Genomic DNA, 21,809 nt, shown 5'->3' on the forward strand with positions numbered 1-21,809 from the left:
AAAGATAGAATGTGGCTGATAAAAATTCACTGCGTAAACCATTGTTTAGAATTAGCAATAAAAGATGCTGTGAAAGATATTTCCCAGTATAAAGAGTGTGAACGTTTTTACATTTCCATATTTAATTTATTTCGCAATTCTGGAAAACTAAAATGCGCAGTTAAAAAAGTTGCTGAGGCTTTGAACATTGCATATTACACCTTGCCTAAAATATTTGGAACGCGCTTTATAAGTCACAGGAGACGCGGCTTTACAAAACTTTTACATAATTGGCCTTCGCTTATTGTGGGTTTCGATAATGCTCTTGCTGATCGCGACACTAAAGCAGATATGCGTGCTAAACTTTCTGGATTGTCCAAATGGTTGCATGACTACAGACTATTATGTATGGTTTGTAGTTATTTGGACATCTTAGAAAAGTTATCACCATTATCATTGGTTTTTGAAAAACAAATGTTAATGGTGAATGAGTTATAACCAGCGGTGGATATAACAAAGGCTAGCTTAGCGGAATTAAGCCATAAAGATATTGATAATATTATTGATTCATATTTACTCAAGTTTATAATCAATAAAAAAGATGGTTCAACCAATCTTGTTTCTTCGTATTTCAAAGAAGGTAACGAATTGAAAAAATCAAACCCAGAGTTTGTTGAGATTGAACTCAACAATATGGCTAATCTTAACTTTGAATGTATTCATTCTGCCATTAAAGTAAGAAAATTAGCAATTGAAATCATTCTGCCATTGATAAATGGTAGATTTAGTTCGCTGTTAAATCCCATATTCAAATCAATGGATTGGTTAGATCCGCAAGTATGGACAGCAGACAGCATGTATGGTGATGCCAGCATTTCTTTATTACTAAACGAATTTTTTTACCCTCTAGAAAAATTAGGAATGGATTTTAAAATGGTTCTTTCAGAACGGAGAGCTGCAAAACTAGTAATAAATGCGCAGTACACCATTGCACTCACACCATTGCAAATATGGCAGAATATTTTTCTTTATCATAAAATTAAGTTGCCAAACTTGAGTCTTTTAGTTGAACTTCTGATGTGTATTGCTGGTTCTAATTCAGCTGTCGAACGCGTTTTCAGTATTTTGACTGTGATTTTGACTGATAGGCGTTTAAAGATGAACCACTCAACAATGGAAGACTCAATAATCATAGCAGGGAATGACACGAATTTCACTCAACAAGAATGCGATGATATTTTAAGTCGCGCTGTGGATATTTTCTTAGATAAGCGAAGAGTTTTTTGCCTTGATTCAGCTAATGCTAGTATTGCCACTGATTTTAGTAGCGAAGAAAGCTGCACCAATGAAGATATAAGTTCTATATCTGGATCGGACAGATAAACAGTTTATTATATAATATTTATCCCACATAATTTTATATTTATGTACATTACTAAAGAGTCCTAAAGGATGAAAATATATATAGTATTATATATATGATATCTTTGATTGTCATATTCTTGTTATACGATTGCATAAATAAGTTGAATTTAATAAAAAGGCAGTGTATAAGCTAATATATGTATATATTATATGCTGTATATATAAAACTTTTTAATAATATAGATCAAAGTATGTTACTAAAAAGTTTATACGCTGCCATTTTATTAAATCTTTTAAATATCTGTGTGTGTGTGTCTCCAACAATAAGTCAACGTATTAAAATAAAACAAATTTATATTAGCGAATCTTTTTAAAGCATTCGCCAATATAAAATCATTTAGTTAGTAAAGATTAAAGTTATGAATTTAATTTTTTTGCGTGTATTTTTAAAACTTATTGTTATGTGGAAAAACACGGAAACATACTTGAATGTTCTCAAAACATCTATGAAGATGTCATAGTAACTGAATGATTTAATTGTTTCTTTTTTTCGTCGTACTACAAAGAATTGTATGTAATTTGTAAAAACAAAACTCAGGCCAACTACGCAAAGCGCGAAATGGTTAAAAAAAGATTGACTTTTTTATTTATTAAATAAATCAACAAACTTTTGTTTATTAGAATCTTGTTGAAATAAATCAGAAGTACTCAAATAAAAGAAATTATATTAAACTCTTTGATAAATTGAATAACAATTGTTTCTTTATTAAACAATTATTAATAGTAAGTTTTTACTTTATATAAAAGAGTGTCGCTTAATTATAAAAGACAAAGTTTATTAATTATTCTAAACTTATTTTATAACAATTTAATCAGGCAGCTTTTAATTTTTGTAATTGTCTCTCATCGGTCCAGTTGAACTTTTTTGCGCTTGATTATTTTTTGAAATGATCTCAAAACATCTATGAAGCCGTGGGCAAGTTTTCGCAACTAAATATTGTATGCGTGGTCAAGATCAGAGTGCGATCGCACGCCTTTCCCGACCAAATCTGATATATATATATATATATATATATATATATATATATACACACACACCTATAGTCTATAGTACCACTTACGGGGACAGATTTTACAAAAAAAACAATATTTACATGGACATTAGCATTATCAGGGACATTTTTGTGTCCCCGTCAGCATCTTTTTTTTAAAAAAAAATGTCCTCGTAAGCAACTTTTATATAGAGCAATGAGTACATACATCGACTATCAAGTAGCCTGACTGGCAACGGAGTGCTACTACATCGACTGAGGGTTTGGATTAGGTCAGCATCAAGGTCAGGCTTAGGGTATATGTATGCCCCATCACATTTGGCAAACAATTCACATTTCTTGCTATTTTTCTTATGACCTAAAAGCAGTATTGACCCAGTTTTTCATTTCAATGCCTTATGACAATGTTGTATGGGCTTTTCTTTTAAACACCAAAAGTTTATAAGAAAATATTAGGTGTTACACTAATACTGAAGTATTTTGCACATCCGGAAAATATTCTTTTGTGTATGTTTTTCGAACTAGTGGAAATACAATGGGGAGCTTGGTACTAGACACATTTTTAAAGTTAGATCTGAGCAACATGGTCTCAGAAAATTCAAACTTCCAAAGTTAAACTTGCAGAAGAGTATATCGATTTAATGAATTGGCAAGAAAAAAAAATTTCTGAACCTTCGATTCTTTCCAACTATTCAGCTGAAATTGTAATGTGGCTATTATATCTACACCACAAATATCCAAAATATCCTTTCCAGGTGCATTCCAGCCATTCCAGTAGAGTGTTGTGTAAAGTTAGTAACAGAAGCATGTGTTTCTGGAATTAAAGTAAAAGATAAATTTATTCTTGTAAGAATCCCGCTCATTAAATTATTTTCAGAACACTTTGCGTAATTACTAATTTTATCATTTAAAAGATTTACTAACAATATTATTAAAGAAATTCAATACAGCAAATTTAAAAACAAAAATATTTCAAAAATGATACAATGTGTAAAAGTGTGTTACATTATCACTATCATAAAAGTAAATATGGTTTTGGTCAACTAACCCAGATCTGACCAACATGCTCTCAGAACATTCAAAATTCCAAAATTGAAATTTGTTTCAGAAGATATTGATTTTATCAATTGTCTGAACATTATTATCACTTTGCATACCTTTTAAATTGCTTATAATGAATTTTAGTTATTTTACTTTGAGGTCTTATATTTTTACGATTGTAGTCTAGTCAATCTTCCTCAATTTCCTTTTCTTCAAACAAATCATTGTCAGAAAGTTTATCTTCGATTTTTGGTTGATTTGTATTGAGAAAATATGATTGGTTATCCATCTATAGCCACAATGTCACTGTGTAAATAAAGATCTTTGAGTTTTTTTAATTATTTAAAACAATTTTCTGTTAGCATTCAGCAGTTTCAGTACTAATATTCTGTCACTTATCTCTTTATTTTTTCTCCGAGTTTTATACATGTTAAAGAGTAATAAAACTAACCCCTGCTAATAATTCAAGTAACTTATTGAATTGTGAGCTTTTGAAAAATTTAATTCTTGTGAATTTTTGAAATGTATACACATAAATAACTTTTTAGCATCATAAATCCTATTAGCTAATTTAGTTTGATTTATATAACTTTATTTTCTGTTGATCATTTACAATAGTTTTTTAAAAGCAATAAAAGTTAAGTTAGCTATTCCATTTACACAATTTTGTTTATAATATAAACAAAGTTGTATACATGTATAAATTTGAAAAAATAATATTACTGGGATTTTAGAATTATAAATGTTCAGGGGATTCTAAGAATGCAGTCATTAATGTTGATAAACTTTTTGAAAGTACATATTTAATTTAGAAAGACTTTCGTCTATTCTGGATAACTACCATGTTGCTTGAAGATTCTGAAGATTTGAATCAGAATACAGAAGCAAATCCAGTGAGTTGATTTAATATATGATATTAATGCATATTTTGCATTACTTTTACTTTTTAAAATTTTGATTTTAAGCCTGAAGCTCCTGTCGTACTGAAATAACCATTTGTGGAGCAGTATAAAAAAAAAACTAGATATATATGAAAATGAAGAAGTTTTAAAAGTTTTCAAAAAGAAAGAAAATATGATAGTCTGCTTACATAGATATTACCTGTCCGATACCTAACCATTATTTGATGTATGAACTGAAGCCCCACAAATAGATTTTTCAGTTTGAGATTGTCATTTTCATGTTTTGTGACAGATTGTGAGATTTCATGTTAACCTTAATTTACAGTATAAGATGACGTTAAAAAGATTCGTTGTTTTTTTTTAAGTTTTTATGTTTGTCTGTTAATATGATCTTTATTGTTTAGTTTAAGTTTCTTCCCTGTCCGCATGTTTCATGTTCTGAAACAAGTATTTTTAACATACTTGCGAAACCTCATGATTTTCAGGTTAGACTTTTTGTTAGACCGTTTAGTTCACTTTGTATTAAAAATCATTATTAATATTGTTAAAAAAAATATTAATTTAAAAAAATTATTCACTAGTAGTAATATTTTTATTTAATAAAAGAAGTTGTACATCATCTCTTTATTTTATTTTAATAATGTGCAATGGAGTTGTTAGCTTGTTCCGAAATTTTAGTACTGTGAGATTAAATTTGTTTTAATTTTGTAACTAATTTGCTTTAACTTGTAAATCTTGAAAATATTACATTTCAATTTTACTTACAAATACATTTACTGTTTATTAGTAGATGCATAGCATTGACTAATGCATTGCAGTCATACTAAGTATGATATATCATTGTTGCATAAATATATACACACATATATATATATAAAATCAAACTTAATCATACTTGCATATATACACACACATATATAAATATATGTATATATGTTATGTATGTTAGGTTACTTTCTTTTAAAAAATTTTTAAGTTTGAATACACACTTACACACTATCCCTTAAAATGTGGGACATTGGTATTAAAGAAGAATTATTAGCCTGATTGGACACTTTTGTGTCTTCCCCAGAGCCCATTTAATTTTAAATAACGATTTACAAACACAAAAAATTCTTTTTTTGAAGTATATGTATTTTTTAAACATTTATGCAGGTTTATTATAAACTGAAAATTAAAAACAGTGATAAAGAAAAAGATTTTAGGTCAAAAAAAGACGTTTTTTTTCTAGGGAAGCTAAACCAACATTATCAGGTACTTTTTTATTTAAATCAAGTGAAAAACTACCTGATACTCAAATAAATTTTTTGTAAATTTTATTGGCATACATATGTACTTTATATATCAAATGGTAATGGTATAGTTTCATCACTATCATCACTTTTTTAAAAAAATTTTATATTTATTAAATAAATATGTAAATAATAATGTATGTAACGTCTAGCATAAAGCTAGTTTTTCTAAATCTAGCATAAAGCTAGTTTTTCAATAGTTTCTGACAAAAACCTTAGAAAGCATCTAGGTAATCTGGAAAAAGAATATTACAATTGAAAAATAATAAATTAAAAAAAACATGAAAAGAGAAGATTAGTTTCAGATTTTAAAAAGACAGTAATTTTTTACAGAAGTTGAAAAAAGTGTTCTAGATTGGTCAAATCTTAGAGACACCATAATGATGAACAAGAAAAGATTAGGTATAGACAAAGTTGAAGATTTGAAGTTTTTGAATGATCAAGAAATCCATAAAAAGTTTATTTTTGGAACTGAGGATAAAAAATAGAATGTCATGAGAGCTTATAAAAAAGCTTATTAGAATGTCTGAAATTATTATAATGTCTAGATTGAGTACTTGAAAAAAAAAACTTTTTGAAGAAAACACAATACTCTGAATGTTAAAGCAAATTTAGAACAGGAAATAAGTTTAGATGAAAGTGAAACATCAAATGATTCAAACTTTAAACCTATTCCGTTTAGTTAAGGCAATTTATAAATTATTCAAATTCGTTCATTTGGAATTAGCATGATTTGTCAGCATTTTATGTCGGAACAAGAGCTTTAAATGCTATGATTTTTTTTATGAATCTAAAGAGCACCATCTTGGAGTCTTTAGATCAATTCTTCTCAACAGCATTAACTTAAATTTAATTAAAATTTTTTGAAAAAGTGTTTTGAACTACTATATATCCTAGCTACTCTGTTCTAGTACATATTAACTAAATATAATTGTCAAAACACAACATTTCTGTTGATTTTTACAAAAAATATTAGAATTCCGATCAAGAAACAGCAATTTTTTAAAATTTAATTATATATTAAGAAAAATTGCCAATAAGCGATCTGAACAGATCATATTATTAAACTATTATGTTCATTTCACCTAAAAAATGTATTTATTTAAAATCTTATTCGAGTTAAAAAAAAAAATCTCCAGTCTGGGTTTTTTTGCTATAAACATTTTTACTTTATGTTGTAGGCAAATTCATAGATAGATCATAATTCACAGACCTGATCATTTATCGGTTAAACGCGATGAAATTCAGCACCCTTTAATTGTTAATTATGTGAAAACTACTTAACAGATTTTTGTAATTTTTTGACACAATGAAGCTGAATTATTTATTTATTTCAATAATTCTTTACATTTTTATTGGACCCTTAGATAGAAACCAAATATCTTTGCAAGTACTTGACATCACCTGCTGGTTCTTGCTTTTGAAGCGGCTGTCCATTTTTTCTTAAAATCATTTTTATTTGTAGCTTATTTCTTGCTTTTCAATGGGATTTCTTTTATAATTGACCAATAATTTTCAATAACTTGCTGCTCAGGACAATGTGGAGGATTTGCTTCAAATTCGACGCTGTTTTGTTTATACCATACTAGAGACTTTTTGGAGTAAAGAATTGTAGTTTAGCCAGTGTAGTGTAGTGTAGCCAAATCAGTGTAGTGTAGTGTAGCCAAATCAGGCCAAAATATTGTGGGCATTTCATGCTTTTTAATGAATGGCAAAAGGCGTTTTTTTAAGCATTCTTTTTATTTATAAATCTGTGTTCAAAGTTTTATGAGTAATGTATGGTGTACTTTTTAAACCTTAGGAGCAGATTGCTTGCCATATAAGGAACTTGGGAGCAAATTTTTCAGTTTGAATATAATTGAATTTATTGGCAACATATCTACCTTTCGACTGATAAAAATATTGCTGCCCTGGCAATTGTAAAAAGTCTGCACAAGTTTTTTTCGGTTAATAAGTTTATGCAACTTTTTTGAATAATGAATTGCTTTAATTTCTCCATCAATGGATCGTTTTAAAGTTTTCTTTTTATGATATGCTTTATATTCTTGATATCTAAGTACTTTTCCTATCAAAGCTTGGCTGCATTTAAATTTTCTCACAAGATCTCCCTGCGACTTACATGGATTTGCTTTTATGGAGTGAATGATTGGTTTTGCTTTATATTTACCTTTAAATCCCTTTTTTTTTCCCACTTCCAGCTTCTCTTTCAATAGATTGTGTCTGTTTATTATGTCGCAAAATAAATCCAACTGATAATTGAGAAACACCGGTCAATTTTAAAATGTTAATTTGTAACAATGAAAGATTTTGAAGCAAAATTTTTAAAAAAAATTTCAATTTAATATTTGTTTACTCATTTTAATCTGATAGTAATGACGACTAATACTTATTACCATTACAATCAAAAACAACACATTAGCTTCCGTGTGCAAAAAAATAAAAAAAATTTGTCAAGTAGTTTTTGAGTAATTAACGATTAAAAGGTGCTGAATTTCAGCGTGTTCAACCGATAATGAAAATTTTTAACTGTAATATTTTAAAATCGCCTTAACTACACTGAGTAGGGAAAGAAATTTTGTAATATCAATTACATGCACAATTCCTAAAGATATTTATAGTGATAGTGTTGCTTTTGCAACATTTGTCAGTGATATATCTCCTGCGGTTTAAATATTGATGATGAGATTTATCTATTTGGTGTGTTTTGTATTTTGCTCTGGTAAGGATCAGTATAAAGGTGTGAAGCGATCTAGATATCTATCCTTTATTTCTAGCTTGTAGACACCATGTATCAGAGATGAAAATTGTTCACTTGTTAGGTATAAGATTGTCTGGTTCAAAAGTCTATTTTTGTGACACAAAAAAAGACTTTAGAACCAGACAATCTTATATCTAAAACCAGATAATCTTATTTAAAAACTCAAAGATACATTTGAAACTCCTGATTTGCATTAAAATACTAATGATGTTACAAAATTTTTTTTTGGATAAGACAAAAGGAACTATTATTGAGTGTTAGTCAGTTGTTGCAATGGAATGCATAAACAAACTTATAACGAAAAAAAAGGGGTTGATGCTATAAATGTTGTTTGTTCTGCTCAGCAAAACTGTGTCCCACAGTTTTGCTGAGCAGAACTTACATTTATTACAGAATATGTCACTGTTATGAGGCCACTTTCTCAAGCCTTGGATATTCTGTAGCCTGAGACAAAAGTATAATCGGGTTACTTATTGCCCACTTTAACAGTACTGAAAAAGAAAATGCAATCCTTCCTTCATCACAGTTCGATTCACTGTTGCAGACCATTAGTTACTACTGTTGATTCTGCAATTGACAGATTCAGTCATTACATGATGAGCCGAGAATTAATAGCTGCAGCAGTTATTCACTCAAAATTTAAAATGGCATGTTTAAATGGCGATGAACATAAAAAGAAAGTCTGGATTTTCAAGAAAACAAATAACAACAACTGGACCATTTATTTTGAAAATGGTGTAAGTCCATTTTTCAAAAAAAAGTTAGAAATCACTTACATTTAACTTAGTGTGCACTTTTTATTTATAAACAATTTACAGTTAGTATTTAAACATATCCATATGCTTTGATCAATTTAAAATTTATTAATAAATGAAAATGCATAACAATTGATTATGAAAATGGTGTAAGTCCATTTTCTTTAGAATTACTCATTAGGCACTTATAAAAAGTTTGTCCGTCAAATTGCGCAAAAGCGTAGTTTGACAGATAGGATGGAATGAAAAAACCGTTAGCCACAGAAGTGCTTAATATTGCATGTTTTAACATGTCCCGAGAATTTGCGTAATTGCAAATGAGCAAAATGTTTGTCTAAAATGCATTGTTATCAGTATTAGTTTGACAGTATCGAAGTATAGTCCCGATATTTAAATTTAATATATTTTTTACAATTATTTACTTTTATTCTATAAAAAATGGATAGTTTCATGCTAACATCAGATAGTGATACAGGTAGGAAGTAATAATAAATCATTATTTTACTATAGTTTAAGATATTTATTTTATTCTATTGTAAAATAGACAATAAAATCGACACAGAAATAAAGCCCATGAATGTAAACAAAAGAAGAGTCTTACAATCGGAGGATGAGGATAATTCCACTAATAAAAACACATGTTTAAAGAAAATTACAAAAAGAAGAAGAATTATAGAGCTAAAATGTACATCAGATGAGGTAATGTTTCATATAGCCAAAACTTCGATTCTGCAAAAGAAAATAAAGGACAATATGCCCAAAGAATAAGTAAAATTAAGCGAAATTCCGGACAAGAATATTGTACAAAAAATGGTAAAATTATTCCAGAAAAAAAATTTGAAAATTAAAATTGTAACTGTTTGAAAAAATGTGCAGAACGTATTAATGAAGCAGAACGTAAAATTATTTTTTAACAATTTTGGAATATGAGCGACTTTGATAAACAAAACTTATTTCTCTATGAAAGTGTTCATAGTTATCCTGTAAAAAGAAGAAGGCCAAGAAATTATGCGGGAACTTTGAGGACTAATGTGTATAAATTTCACTTGAGCACTCCTCTTGAAAACATTTTAGTATGTAAGAAATTTTTTATAAATACTTTTAATATATCTACGGGATGGATTGATCGCATCTTAAAAGCAAAAAATATTCCTAAAGACATGCGTGGGAGAATGGATGGTTCATGCAGGAGAACAAATGAACTTGCAATAAAATTCGTTAAGAACACATATAAAAGTTTTCCGGCTTTTGAGAGTCATTACACTGGATCCCAAAATCCAGAACAAAAGTATTTGAACTCTGAATTGAACATAAACAAAATGTTTAAGTTATACTTAGAAAAAGGTGTGGAAATTAATGCAATTGCAGTTAATGAATGGACATACAGGAAAATCTTTAAAAGAGATTTTAAGTTATTTTCATCAACCACACAAAGACATGTGTGAAAGATGTGATTTCTTTAACATGAAAATTCAGACAACAAACAGTGACGAAGAAAAGGGGACTCTTGTACAAAGACATGATATTCACTTAAAAAATGCCGAATTAGCAAGAAAAGCTTTACAAGAAGATAAAATTCTAGCAACAGAAAATCCAGAAAGGTATTTTGTCTTTTCTCTTGATTTACAAAAAGCCTTACCATATCCAAAATTATCCATTTCGATCGCATATTATAAGCGGAATATGTATGCTTTAAACAAGGGATTCCATAATTCTTATGATGGTAAAGTTTTTATGTATGTGTGGGATGAAATTACTGTTTCTTAGAGATCGCAGGAAATTGTATCTTGTTGCCTGAGACATTTAGAAAATGTAACGACCCAAAATCATGTTATAGCTCACAGTGATTTGTGCACTGGGCAAAATCGAAATATTCAAATGGCATTGATGTGGTTAAGAGTTGTCCAGTCCTCGGAAAATAACATTGAAATCATCGACCATAAATTTTTGCTTTCCGGGCATTCATATTTACCAAACAATGCAGATTTTGGTGTTATAGAAATGGTATTACGAAAAAAGAATTTCTTGTACACTCCTGAGGATTATTATGAGATTATAAATCAATGTCGACAAAATAATAAGTTTAATTTGTACAAAATGAAATGTGAGAATTTTATTTCAACAAAGTATCTAGAAAATGCAATTCAAAAAAGAAAAAAAAAATACTGAAGGAGAAAAGGTAAACTGGCTGAAAATATGTTGGCTGAGGTTTTGTAAAAGTGCACCATATACTGTTTCACATAAAACATCGATGGAGGATACGGAATTTAAGACTTTAGACTTATCATCAACCGTTTGAGGGAGACCACTAAAATTTGAAAGAATTGCGTTAAAGTCTTTGTATATAAATGCCAGACCCATTACACACGAAAAATATAAGGATATGATGCAATTATTGCCATATATACCTCCTGTGCATCATAAATATTTCAAAACACTTCCACATAATGAGCCTACATAAAAACCAGTAACTAATGTTAAGCTTGTTTAATGTTAAGAATTAAAAAGACACTATTTTATTTCTTATTATTTTTTATTTATTTCTTGTTATTATTTTTTTTATAAAGAAAATCAGAACAAAAAATGTATTTCAAAAATCTCAAGTGAAAATTAATTTTTGATTATTGAAATTTATTTTTACAATTCAATAATTTTGAAAGTGGTGTGTGTGTGTGTGTGTGTGTGTGTGTGTGTGTGTGTAAGTCCATTTACGACATTTACGACCCTGAAATTTATAGGGGAGGAAAGAATATGTTATTTCTAATTAAATTCACATGCAAGTCATTTATGTAATCAAATTACACATTTCTAAATTCGTAGAGACATTGCCAAACATAGTACAATTTATGCATATTTTTTGATTGGCTAAAATGCTAAAATTTAGATATCTCGAAAGCAGATAAAATGGACTTACATCACTTTTAAAATAAACGGTCCAACTAATGGAAACCTATGGTGATGCTATCAATTCAAGTTCTGTGAAAGAAGCAACAACATCTGATGATGAGTTTTTCACTTTCAATTGCAGGATAATCACAATGCCTTTGCATTGTGAATATTCTGCAATTGAAAGTGAAAAACATTTTGTTAATGTATACAAATAATGTAAACACATTTGATGACCTTTATAACTCTAAGCCCCTGAAGATCATCTTTATAGAATTAAATACTGCATTGCCTGCGAGTGCAACCTGTGAATGCCTGTTTAGTGTAGCAGGGAGTGTTTTTAGGCCAAATATATAAAAAGTATATATATATATATATATATATATATATATATATATATATATATATATATATATATATATATATACATTAGGGTGATGCATAAAGATAAAATTTCAAAAAATGAAAGTCTCACCTTCTAGTATTGTTACAAATAACAAAAAAATTAAATAAAAATTTTCAGCTTTTTAAAATGATATTTAGAGGTAGCTCAATAGGTTTGAAATTTTACACGAAAACTAGTTTCGTGAACTTTTTTTGAAAAAATCATATAACTGCTAGGCCACATATTTTGTATTAACAATACATGTTAATCAAACTAATTTAATCATATAATTATTAACATATTTGAAATTAATAACAGTACTGAAAGTCTATGACTAAAACATATCCGAGAAAGTCAATTCATTGAAGTACTCTCCTGATGTCCCTCAAAATGCAACGATTTTTTGGCCGTTTTGAATTGTTCTCTGTGTTGTTGCACAAAGTGCAGAAGAAATTGTCTCTGAAATTCACTCTGTCTTTAGCCTTTTTGTAAATGTCATCTGTGTTCCAGCTAACTGGATTAATGTCAAGCAAAGCCTGTTCATCAATTCCCAAAAGTCGAAAGAATGTCAATGTTTTTGAGGTTACAAAATCTTCAATCAACTTCAAATGAATGTCATTAACATTTCCCAATCTTTTCAGGTTGTCTTCTTGTGGTTTGTTATTCAATCTTTCAATCATTTTTGTTTTGTTTCATGTGATAAATTACAAAAGAAACTCAATCCAATGAGTTCTTTGCTCAAGTATCATAAATGGCGTTTTAATGCAGCTGTTGCCTTCTCACTAACTTTTTTGTTAATTATTTTGTACAGTTCAAATTTCTTCATTAATTTCAAATCATTAGCAGGTGCTTCGGAAGCAAATGGACTAGAAAACCATGCAGACATGTACAGAAGAGTTAAAAACAGATTGAACTCCAACAGGGATTTCTCTTCTTTTGTAGTAACCTTGAATTGCTATCAGAAGATGATCATTTTTATACAGTAGATGACCTTAGCCATCCACTGTGCGTGGTGAAATGTACCTGGCACATTGAAATGTTGTCCTTTAGGAGGGATATCGCCAAGAAACATTATTGTCAGTTCCAAAAGTTCCCTATAATCATCTCTTAGTTGGCTAACAGTTTGTAAACAATTTTTTGCGAAACTAACAGCAGCATCTTTGAGATCATTTAAATAAATATTGTTTGGACCACTGAACAAGTTTTCATCAAGACATTCAAATTCACTTTGATCAATATAGTTCCAGTTGTCTTTGAACTGTTTAAATAAAAAAATATCTGGTCCACTAGATGGGCCAAAAAGACACTTGAATTCATCTGACACAATAATTTCATGCATATGATGACGGCATGCTAAGTGCAATAGATTTTTCTCTAATAATTTTTCGATTGATGTGCACGCTCCGGAATGACAGCCGGTGTTACTCAATGTAGTGTCGAAGCACATTCCAACAATTTCTTTTTCTACTCCCCATTCTGTTAAGCTAGAAACAGTGGCATCCTCCATTGCTTCACCTGTTCCAGTCACAAGTTTGGGAACTCCAAGTAACTTTTCCGTATTTTCTCCCGTTACCAAAGTTGCTAAACGATCGACTTTTTCTGAAATCGAACTTGTAATGTCTGGTAGTAATTTGCTGTCCCAATGTACAACTAGCGGTATATCAGGATTAAAATCCGTTTTTATATGAGCAGCTGCTTCTTTTCTGTTTTTAATTCTGGCTCTTCGAATAGTACTAAACGACTAAATGGATAAATCTTCAACATTATGTCCTAAACTCTTGGCAGTTGCAGCAATAGTAAAAGTTGCCATTTTTATTCGGTCAAATGCAGCTGCAAGTTTCAGTGACATTAATTGTTGCGGTTTTGGATTATGTAATGTATCTTGTTTTCAACGTTTTTGGATATTATTTTCAGATTTCTAAGTCTTTGAGCTACCCCTAAATATGCTTAATCAACAAAATGCCTATAATGCCTAAATATGCATAATCAACAAAATATAAGTATTGATTTTAGGTTGTTTTAATTTGTTTATCTACAAAGTTACAATATGTAGCTTTCACCGCAGTAGTGTAAGCAGGATTTTTTGATGTTTCAGATATGACTTTTTCAGGCAATGTGTAAACTGCAAGTTTAAGTATGTTCTTGTATATGTCAAAAATGAGTGTTTTGCAAAAATTTACAATGATTGAAGCCTGGGAACAAAACTGTCCTAAAATGTCTGCTCCCCCTACCCTTAACTTGAGGGCATCAAGTTAATAAAATAATATTTTTAGCATGTTAGACTTACCTGAAATTTTTAGACACTTTTTAAATTTTATTTTAAAATCTTTTAGTGTTCAAAAGTTATGACAATGTAAAATTTACAGCTCCTCATTTTGCGGAGGGCGCGGTTTTTACATGGTCATAATAACTTTTGAACATTAAAAGATTATTAAATGAAACTTAAAACTTGTTGTTGATAGTAAAGTTAGTATACTATGCTAAAATTACCTTTTATAAACTCATTGCCCTCTTGTTAGGGGTAGGGAGAGGGAACTTTTTGGGGGCAGTTTTGTTCCCAGACTCCAACCACCGCTTTTTTTTGCAAAACATTTTCATTTGACATAAGTATGAACATACTTGAGTTTATATTTTACACAATCCCTGAAAATGTTATATCTGTAACATCAAAAAATCCATATAAACAACATGTATATAAACAAATAAATTAATAATTTATTTGTTTATATACATGTTGTAACATTGTTTAAAGGTTATGTAATCTCTTCACTATAAAACAAGCAACAACACAAATCTTTTTTTATTTCTTGTTTTTTTAATTGTTTTACTAATATTATAACGATATAAATCATAAATTATACCAATATAAATCATAAATTTTGAAACAATTGTTTTATATTGCAGATAGATGGCGTGCTATTTTATCATCGATTATCCCAATATAGACCTGGTAGAAATCCTTTAGTTGGTTGGCTAAAACCATATATGATACCTGATATTTTGGGTATTGAAGTACCTGTTATTAATACTAATGATGCCCCCGTTGAATTTAACCGCGATGTTTTAATGGAAGCCAATAAAAAGTTACAAAAAACCACAAAAGATACATCTCTTGTCGTTTCTAAGTCACTAAATTCTGACATTTCAATAAAATAATTATACGGAGGTTTATATTTTGAAGTACAACGTCATGTACGATATGCTTATACGTCAGGTATACAATAGAATGCAACTAAAAAAGATGTCTTAATCAGAATCAAGTTGCTTATTTTTGTAGACGTCGTCAAGCTACAGAAAGTAGTTAGTAGTTATAGTTACCTGAAATTTTTAATACCAGGTACTAACACTTGTTTTATTACAAATCACACATATTTTTAAGGTAACATTTTAATATTTGAGCTGTATCATATTTTTTTGTTATAATTTATTTGATCTTTTTAACTTTTAAAATTTTATAAATTTATTATTTGTTGTTTTTTTTCGATTTAAAGGTATACTTCAAAAATATCTTCCGTGGTTCGGTGATCTTAATTTACCTCAGCCAGTTAGATAAATTATAACCAAAAACGTTCAAATATAATATTTCTTATAATATAAGGTATCGAACAAAACAATAAAGACGTCTTCAAAAAATTATTCAATCCTAAAATATCTTTATTGATTTTACAAGTATTTAGCAATGAATCTAAAATTAAACGACGTCATCGTTAGCAGATGAGTACTAAATATGCTGCAGGAAAAACATTTTTTTAGATTCTTTTTAATGTGTTATTTATATCTCAGGACATGTAAGGCACAATGATCGTGAATTGATTATATAGACTGAACTTTATATTAAACTCGAAGCAATAAGAGGTTTGTTAAATAAACTACTCGACTTTAATTAAATATCTAAATTTTTTAATATGGTAATATATTAATATTATTTAATGTATTAAAATTAAATATCAACTAATTTTTTCAAATCAAACTTGATTTCACAGTTGTTTTTTTTCTTTAGGATTGAAACCTACCATTTTTATTCATCACTAAAACAAAAATGTTAGAAGTGAATTAAAACATTTTTAAAAGTTGCACAATCAGTCAAAGTTTCTAATATCAATGATGCATTTAATATTTTAAATGCTCACAACTTACTAGCTACATATTTAAAATGTGGCCTGTACACTCTAAAGCCGAATGGTTCTTCGAAGAACCTTAGAGGGCTCTTGACGTTGGTGCTGTGGGATCACCGAACCCTTCCAAAGGGTTCTTTGATGAACCGTAAAGGTTCATCAAAGAACCCTTTGCACAGTTGGACAGAGTGTGCCAAAATACCTAAAATTTAATGTCGGCATTGCACAATGAAAATTTGTCATAATGGTGAAGACATGTTGATTAGAGGAAATATCTAGTTGAAAAAACAATATTAATTTAAGCGTTATTGTATGCGGTTATTTACACGTTAATTTGACATGTGTTCCAAAACGCTGTTTTGCATTTTTTGTTTATCAACTTTCTTACGCTACTATTGTTTTAAATTAACTTAATTGATTTTCATTTTAAAATATATTATTTTAATTAACAATGTTTTTTTCGCTCAGACAAAAAACTATTTAACGTAAGTGTAATTATAAGTTTTTATGCATCAAAAACAGATATTTTTTGCTACTAGGTACTACCTTTGCTATTAGGTATCAGATAAACCATCCTCCAATATCATCCAAACATTTGCTTATGTAATCTCATGCTATTATGTAATCTCATGCTAAATGTATGTAAATAGCCATGCATCATAAATATTTTGCAACTTTTTGCAATAAAAAAAGTTATAACAAAACATTGGTCTTCGGTTAATGGTCAGTTGATGAGAAATACTGAACATGTAAAAAAGATGTTTGTACACAAAGAATACAAAATCTTTCATTACTGTTATAATGTATAAATTTTGTAAATATAAATCTAAAAAAGTTATTTTATGACAAATACATGCATTGAAAAGTAATATTTTTAATGTTTACATTGATAAATCTTGTACACTGATAAGTCTTGTCCATTAAAAATATTTCGTATTTTTCACCAAAATTAAACTTTTTAAATATATTTTTTTTTATATAATATAATTACATGTTTATTACTTTATTTATGTATTTTATATATAAATATAGCTATTTAAAAAAAAAACTACGAAAATAATTTTGGCACAAAAAACTTGATTTTGTCCCACTGTGCTTTGGGAGGGTTCGGTGGAAGAGCCTCACGGTAAAGTTTTTTAAAGAACCCTAAATAGTTTTTTGAAGAACCTGAGATTTCTTGAGGGTTCAGATAAAGTACCCTATAAGGTTCTTCCAAGAATCCTAAAAAGAACCTTTTAAAAATTTTTTGAACGTTAAAGTTTATGAAAGAATCATTCAGAATATTAGACTTTCATTCCCCATTTATTCAATTACAATTTATCACATTTTACAATTTGTAATTACAATTTGTAAAAACATATTACAATTAATCCCCATTTATTAGTTTCATTCACATACATACATACATACATACATACATACATACATACATACATACATAAATACATACATACATAAATACATACATACATACATACATGCATACATACATACATACATACATAAATACATATATACATAAATACATACATACATACATACATACATACATACATACATGCATGCATACATACATACGTATATATACATACATTCATACATACATACATGCATGCCTGCATGCATGCATACATACATACATTATCTCCTGGTAGCAATGTTAGCATGGTTATATATGTTATAGGGTTTACAAAAACTAGAAAAGTATTAAGTTAGAGCCTCCAACTCCTTACAGTTCTTTAGATATTCAGGTACCAATTTTCTTATTTATGCTGACTTGTTTTGAAATAAAAACTCTTTTTAGATCATGGTTTTTTTGCTATTTTATTTAAAGAAGAGAATGAGGTATCAACCTGAAATGTGGACAAGTCTTTCACATGGCAGATTTAAATATGATTTTTTTTAGACCTCAACTACATGTAAATTAAATAAGAAAGGCACACACTTTAGAGTACTTTGATGGACTAAGATTCTGATTGAATAAGTCAGAATATATATATAGTCACAAGTTCGGTATCTAACTGCCAAAATTGATGTTCATTATACAAATTTCTGAACAACTTTTTGAAAACAACCCAAATTAAATATTAATATTAAACTTATTGGTAAATAACGATTCGTTGCAAATAAGCCTCGAATGCAGTTCACTATGATGTTCAAATCTTATTTGTCCGTCCAATACAATAATATAAAATTTCGATGTCAGTCTCTGAACTTGAGACATTGCAATTGTTTGCGTATTCCACCTCAGAGTGTTGTCAAATGTAACTAAAATTTGAACAGACTTTTTGAACAGACTTTTTGAACAACCGTGGCAATAAAACGATAACTTCATTCATATTAGTATCTGAAATAGTAAAAAAATAAATAAATTACAAAACAACAATAAAAACCATACAATTTAATTAGATTTGATTTAATTAGATTTTTTTCAATAGTGAATCATTTTTTCTCTAATAATGAAGACTACTGATGTTTTTTAAAAACAAATATCAGCAGTCTCCACTATTGCAGAAAAAAAATCAGTAGTTTAGGGATGAGACAAACTGAAACTTTTTAAAATATCAGTCTCTCTCATCCCTTAACTCTAAAAATTGACCCTGATAAACAAACTTTGAAAAAACTCAAAAGCTCACACCTTGAAAAACCTTTTGTTATAAAAAAAACTCATTACCTCTTTTAGTGCTTTCATCAATTTCAGCAAATACCTTTGAAATAAAATCATCTTTACAAATTGACTTAAAATTTTATTTTGTATCTAATTTGATGAAGTTCCTTAGGGGTCAGCATATTTGTTTAGCATTAAAAGGATCAAGAAGTCTTGTATGAAATAAATAAATGTAATTTTATAAATCACAACAAATAATATCTTAAGTTAACTTTAAAAGTTTAAAAAAAACATATGTATTCCAATAACTTTTCTCTTCCAGTAACTTCCAACTCTTATAGTGGTTGCTTGCAGCCTTGTTGGAAGCAAAGATGTAAAAAAAAAAAACAAAAAAAAAACTGAATTCTTGGTTTAAGTTTAAGCAATTTTTAATAATTATCCAAATATATAAATTAAAAAAACACATAGTCTCCTAATCATTTCATAGCCTCCATAAGGTGACATTTTATTTAGGGGTATGTGGTGGGTTTAAATAGGAAAATCTTCCGATTTGTTTTCTTTTTGAAAATAAATTACGAATTGATGGTTATTTTTGAATTAAAATTAATATTCTATTTTAAAAATGCAATATAGTAAGTAATACTTTTTTATTTTAATATGAAAATAAATCAAAAACTAGAAATATTGCTCAAATAATTACTAAACATATGGGAAAACCAATAAATAAAAATAACTTACAATTTATTACTGTTTCCAAACATTTGCAAATGGAAAGAATAATTATTATTTTTACTAGAAATACACTTTAGAAATTTAAAGGAATAATTTTTTTTTTGCTGCATCAGCAAAAACTTTGGATAAAAAGTTTCCAATCAAAAATGGCGGTTTAAGCAAAAAGAAAACCTATTTTTCTTTAAGATAACTGTTCAAAACTTAAACTGTTATCATGAGTTATATGTAATTCTGCTACAGTCCTTCATATAGTTGTTAAAAAACACACTTTGAAAATTTCAAATTTTCAGTTAAATTTTTCAGTTTTGTGTAAGATCGAAAAAAAGATTTCTGTAAAAAAACATGTTAATAATATATGTTGCAAAAGTTAATAAATCAAAATAAAGGTTCAATAAATCAAAATAAAGATTGCAAAATCAATTAGGTATTAAATATAGAATAGTTAACTAAAAAGACATAAAATAGTTAATGCTAAAGGCGTTGTTATAGAAGTTAAAAAAACTTAACCTTAAAAAAAATCAATGTTACTTATAATGTTGAGTTTAAAGGTATATTTTTCTGATTCTATAATAATTTTCAAAGATAACATTTAAAACATAATTTTGATTTTTTAGTGTTTTTTAACCTAGTGGGCGGGAGGTGTCAGTGGTTTTGTAACGATCAGCTTCTTTGATAATACGCTTATTATTATCTGATGAAAAACAATTTGTAGTCATTAAAATAAATCAAACTTAATTGAATAACTGTTACTTGTGGAGTATCCTTAAGATTATCACACTATAATTATATTTATAAACCATCTTGCCGTTAACTTGAAATCAATCAGTTTATCTTTTAATATTAAGAACCAGGAGTGACCTTATTTGTTTATTGGTTTGATAAAATAAATCGTCAGAAAAATTCATTGTTTACTAAAATGAGAAGATACGGTTTATTTTAATGGAGAAACAGTGCTTTTTTTTTACCGAAACTGCCGGACTCTTTTTTCAGAGATCTTTAAATGTGTTTTGACTGACATTAATTGGAAAACATACGCAATTTGTAAAAAAACAAACAAAAAACTTACGATTTCAATTATAATTTTATAAGTGATATCGTAACAAGATATATTTAATATAAACTTTATATTTAACAGTATAAAATTTTTAAAGTAGCATGTTTTGGCGCCTTTTTTTTCTTCTTCCAACTAATAAAACAGTTTATTTTTATCAACTGTAGTCTAATTTTGCTTAATTTTAAAGTCTTATATGTATTTTAAATGAAAGATTAAAAATATTAATATTATAAATATCTAAAATCTTATTAATAATTAATTGTACCGAAGGAGTTTCTAATAAATTTAGTGAAAAATTACCCATTTCCATAAAGCTGAATAAAGATGGCTTGAAACTGAATACAAGCTTTTAATATAACTTAAATTTAATTACTAGCAGTCAAATTCCGAAGAAACTAGCATAATATACCGAAGAAACTAGCATAATAAACGGTTTTACTTCCATAGAAACTCGCACATACACTATATACATACCCTTTAGAAGTGATATTTCACCCAATGTTCTGTGTTAGGTTTTAGTTTCATAGAAACTCGCATATACGCCTATATATATACGCTTTAGGAGTGATATTTTACCCAATGTTCTGTGTTAGGTTTTACTTCTATAGAAACAAGCAAAAATACGCTTTAGTAAAATATGCATTTTTTAAAAATACAGATTAACTTATGTATAGTTAAAAAAGCACAAGAAAAAAAGAAAGAAAGAAAAAAAAATTCAGTTTTTGACGTAAACGAAACAAAAATTGGAATTACTATTTTTAGAATAATGCCTAACATATATATATATATATATATATATATATATATATATATATATATATATATATATATATATATATATATATATATATATATATATATATATTTATAAAAAAAAAAATCAAA

General features: G+C 28.1%; 1 protein-coding gene across 1 annotated transcript in view; it reads left to right on the forward strand.

Annotated features, from left to right (window-relative positions):
- LOC105850724 (snurportin-1) overlaps positions 1-15,881 on the forward strand; it is a 38,126-nt gene extending 22,245 nt beyond the window's left edge. The window contains exons 8-10 of the mRNA XM_065816590.1: positions 4,250-4,330; positions 4,744-4,824; positions 15,320-15,881. Of these exons, the coding sequence (XP_065672662.1) occupies positions 4,250-4,330; positions 4,744-4,824; positions 15,320-15,571 (414 nt within the window). The 3' untranslated portion in view covers positions 15,572-15,881. The remainder of the gene's footprint in view (positions 1-4,249; positions 4,331-4,743; positions 4,825-15,319) is intronic.
- Positions 15,882-21,809: the final 5,928 nt, after the last annotated feature.

This window comes from Hydra vulgaris, chromosome 13 (assembly GCF_038396675.1).
Source record: "Hydra vulgaris chromosome 13, alternate assembly HydraT2T_AEP".
In the NCBI taxonomy this organism is placed as follows: Eukaryota; Metazoa; Cnidaria; class Hydrozoa; order Anthoathecata; family Hydridae; genus Hydra; species Hydra vulgaris.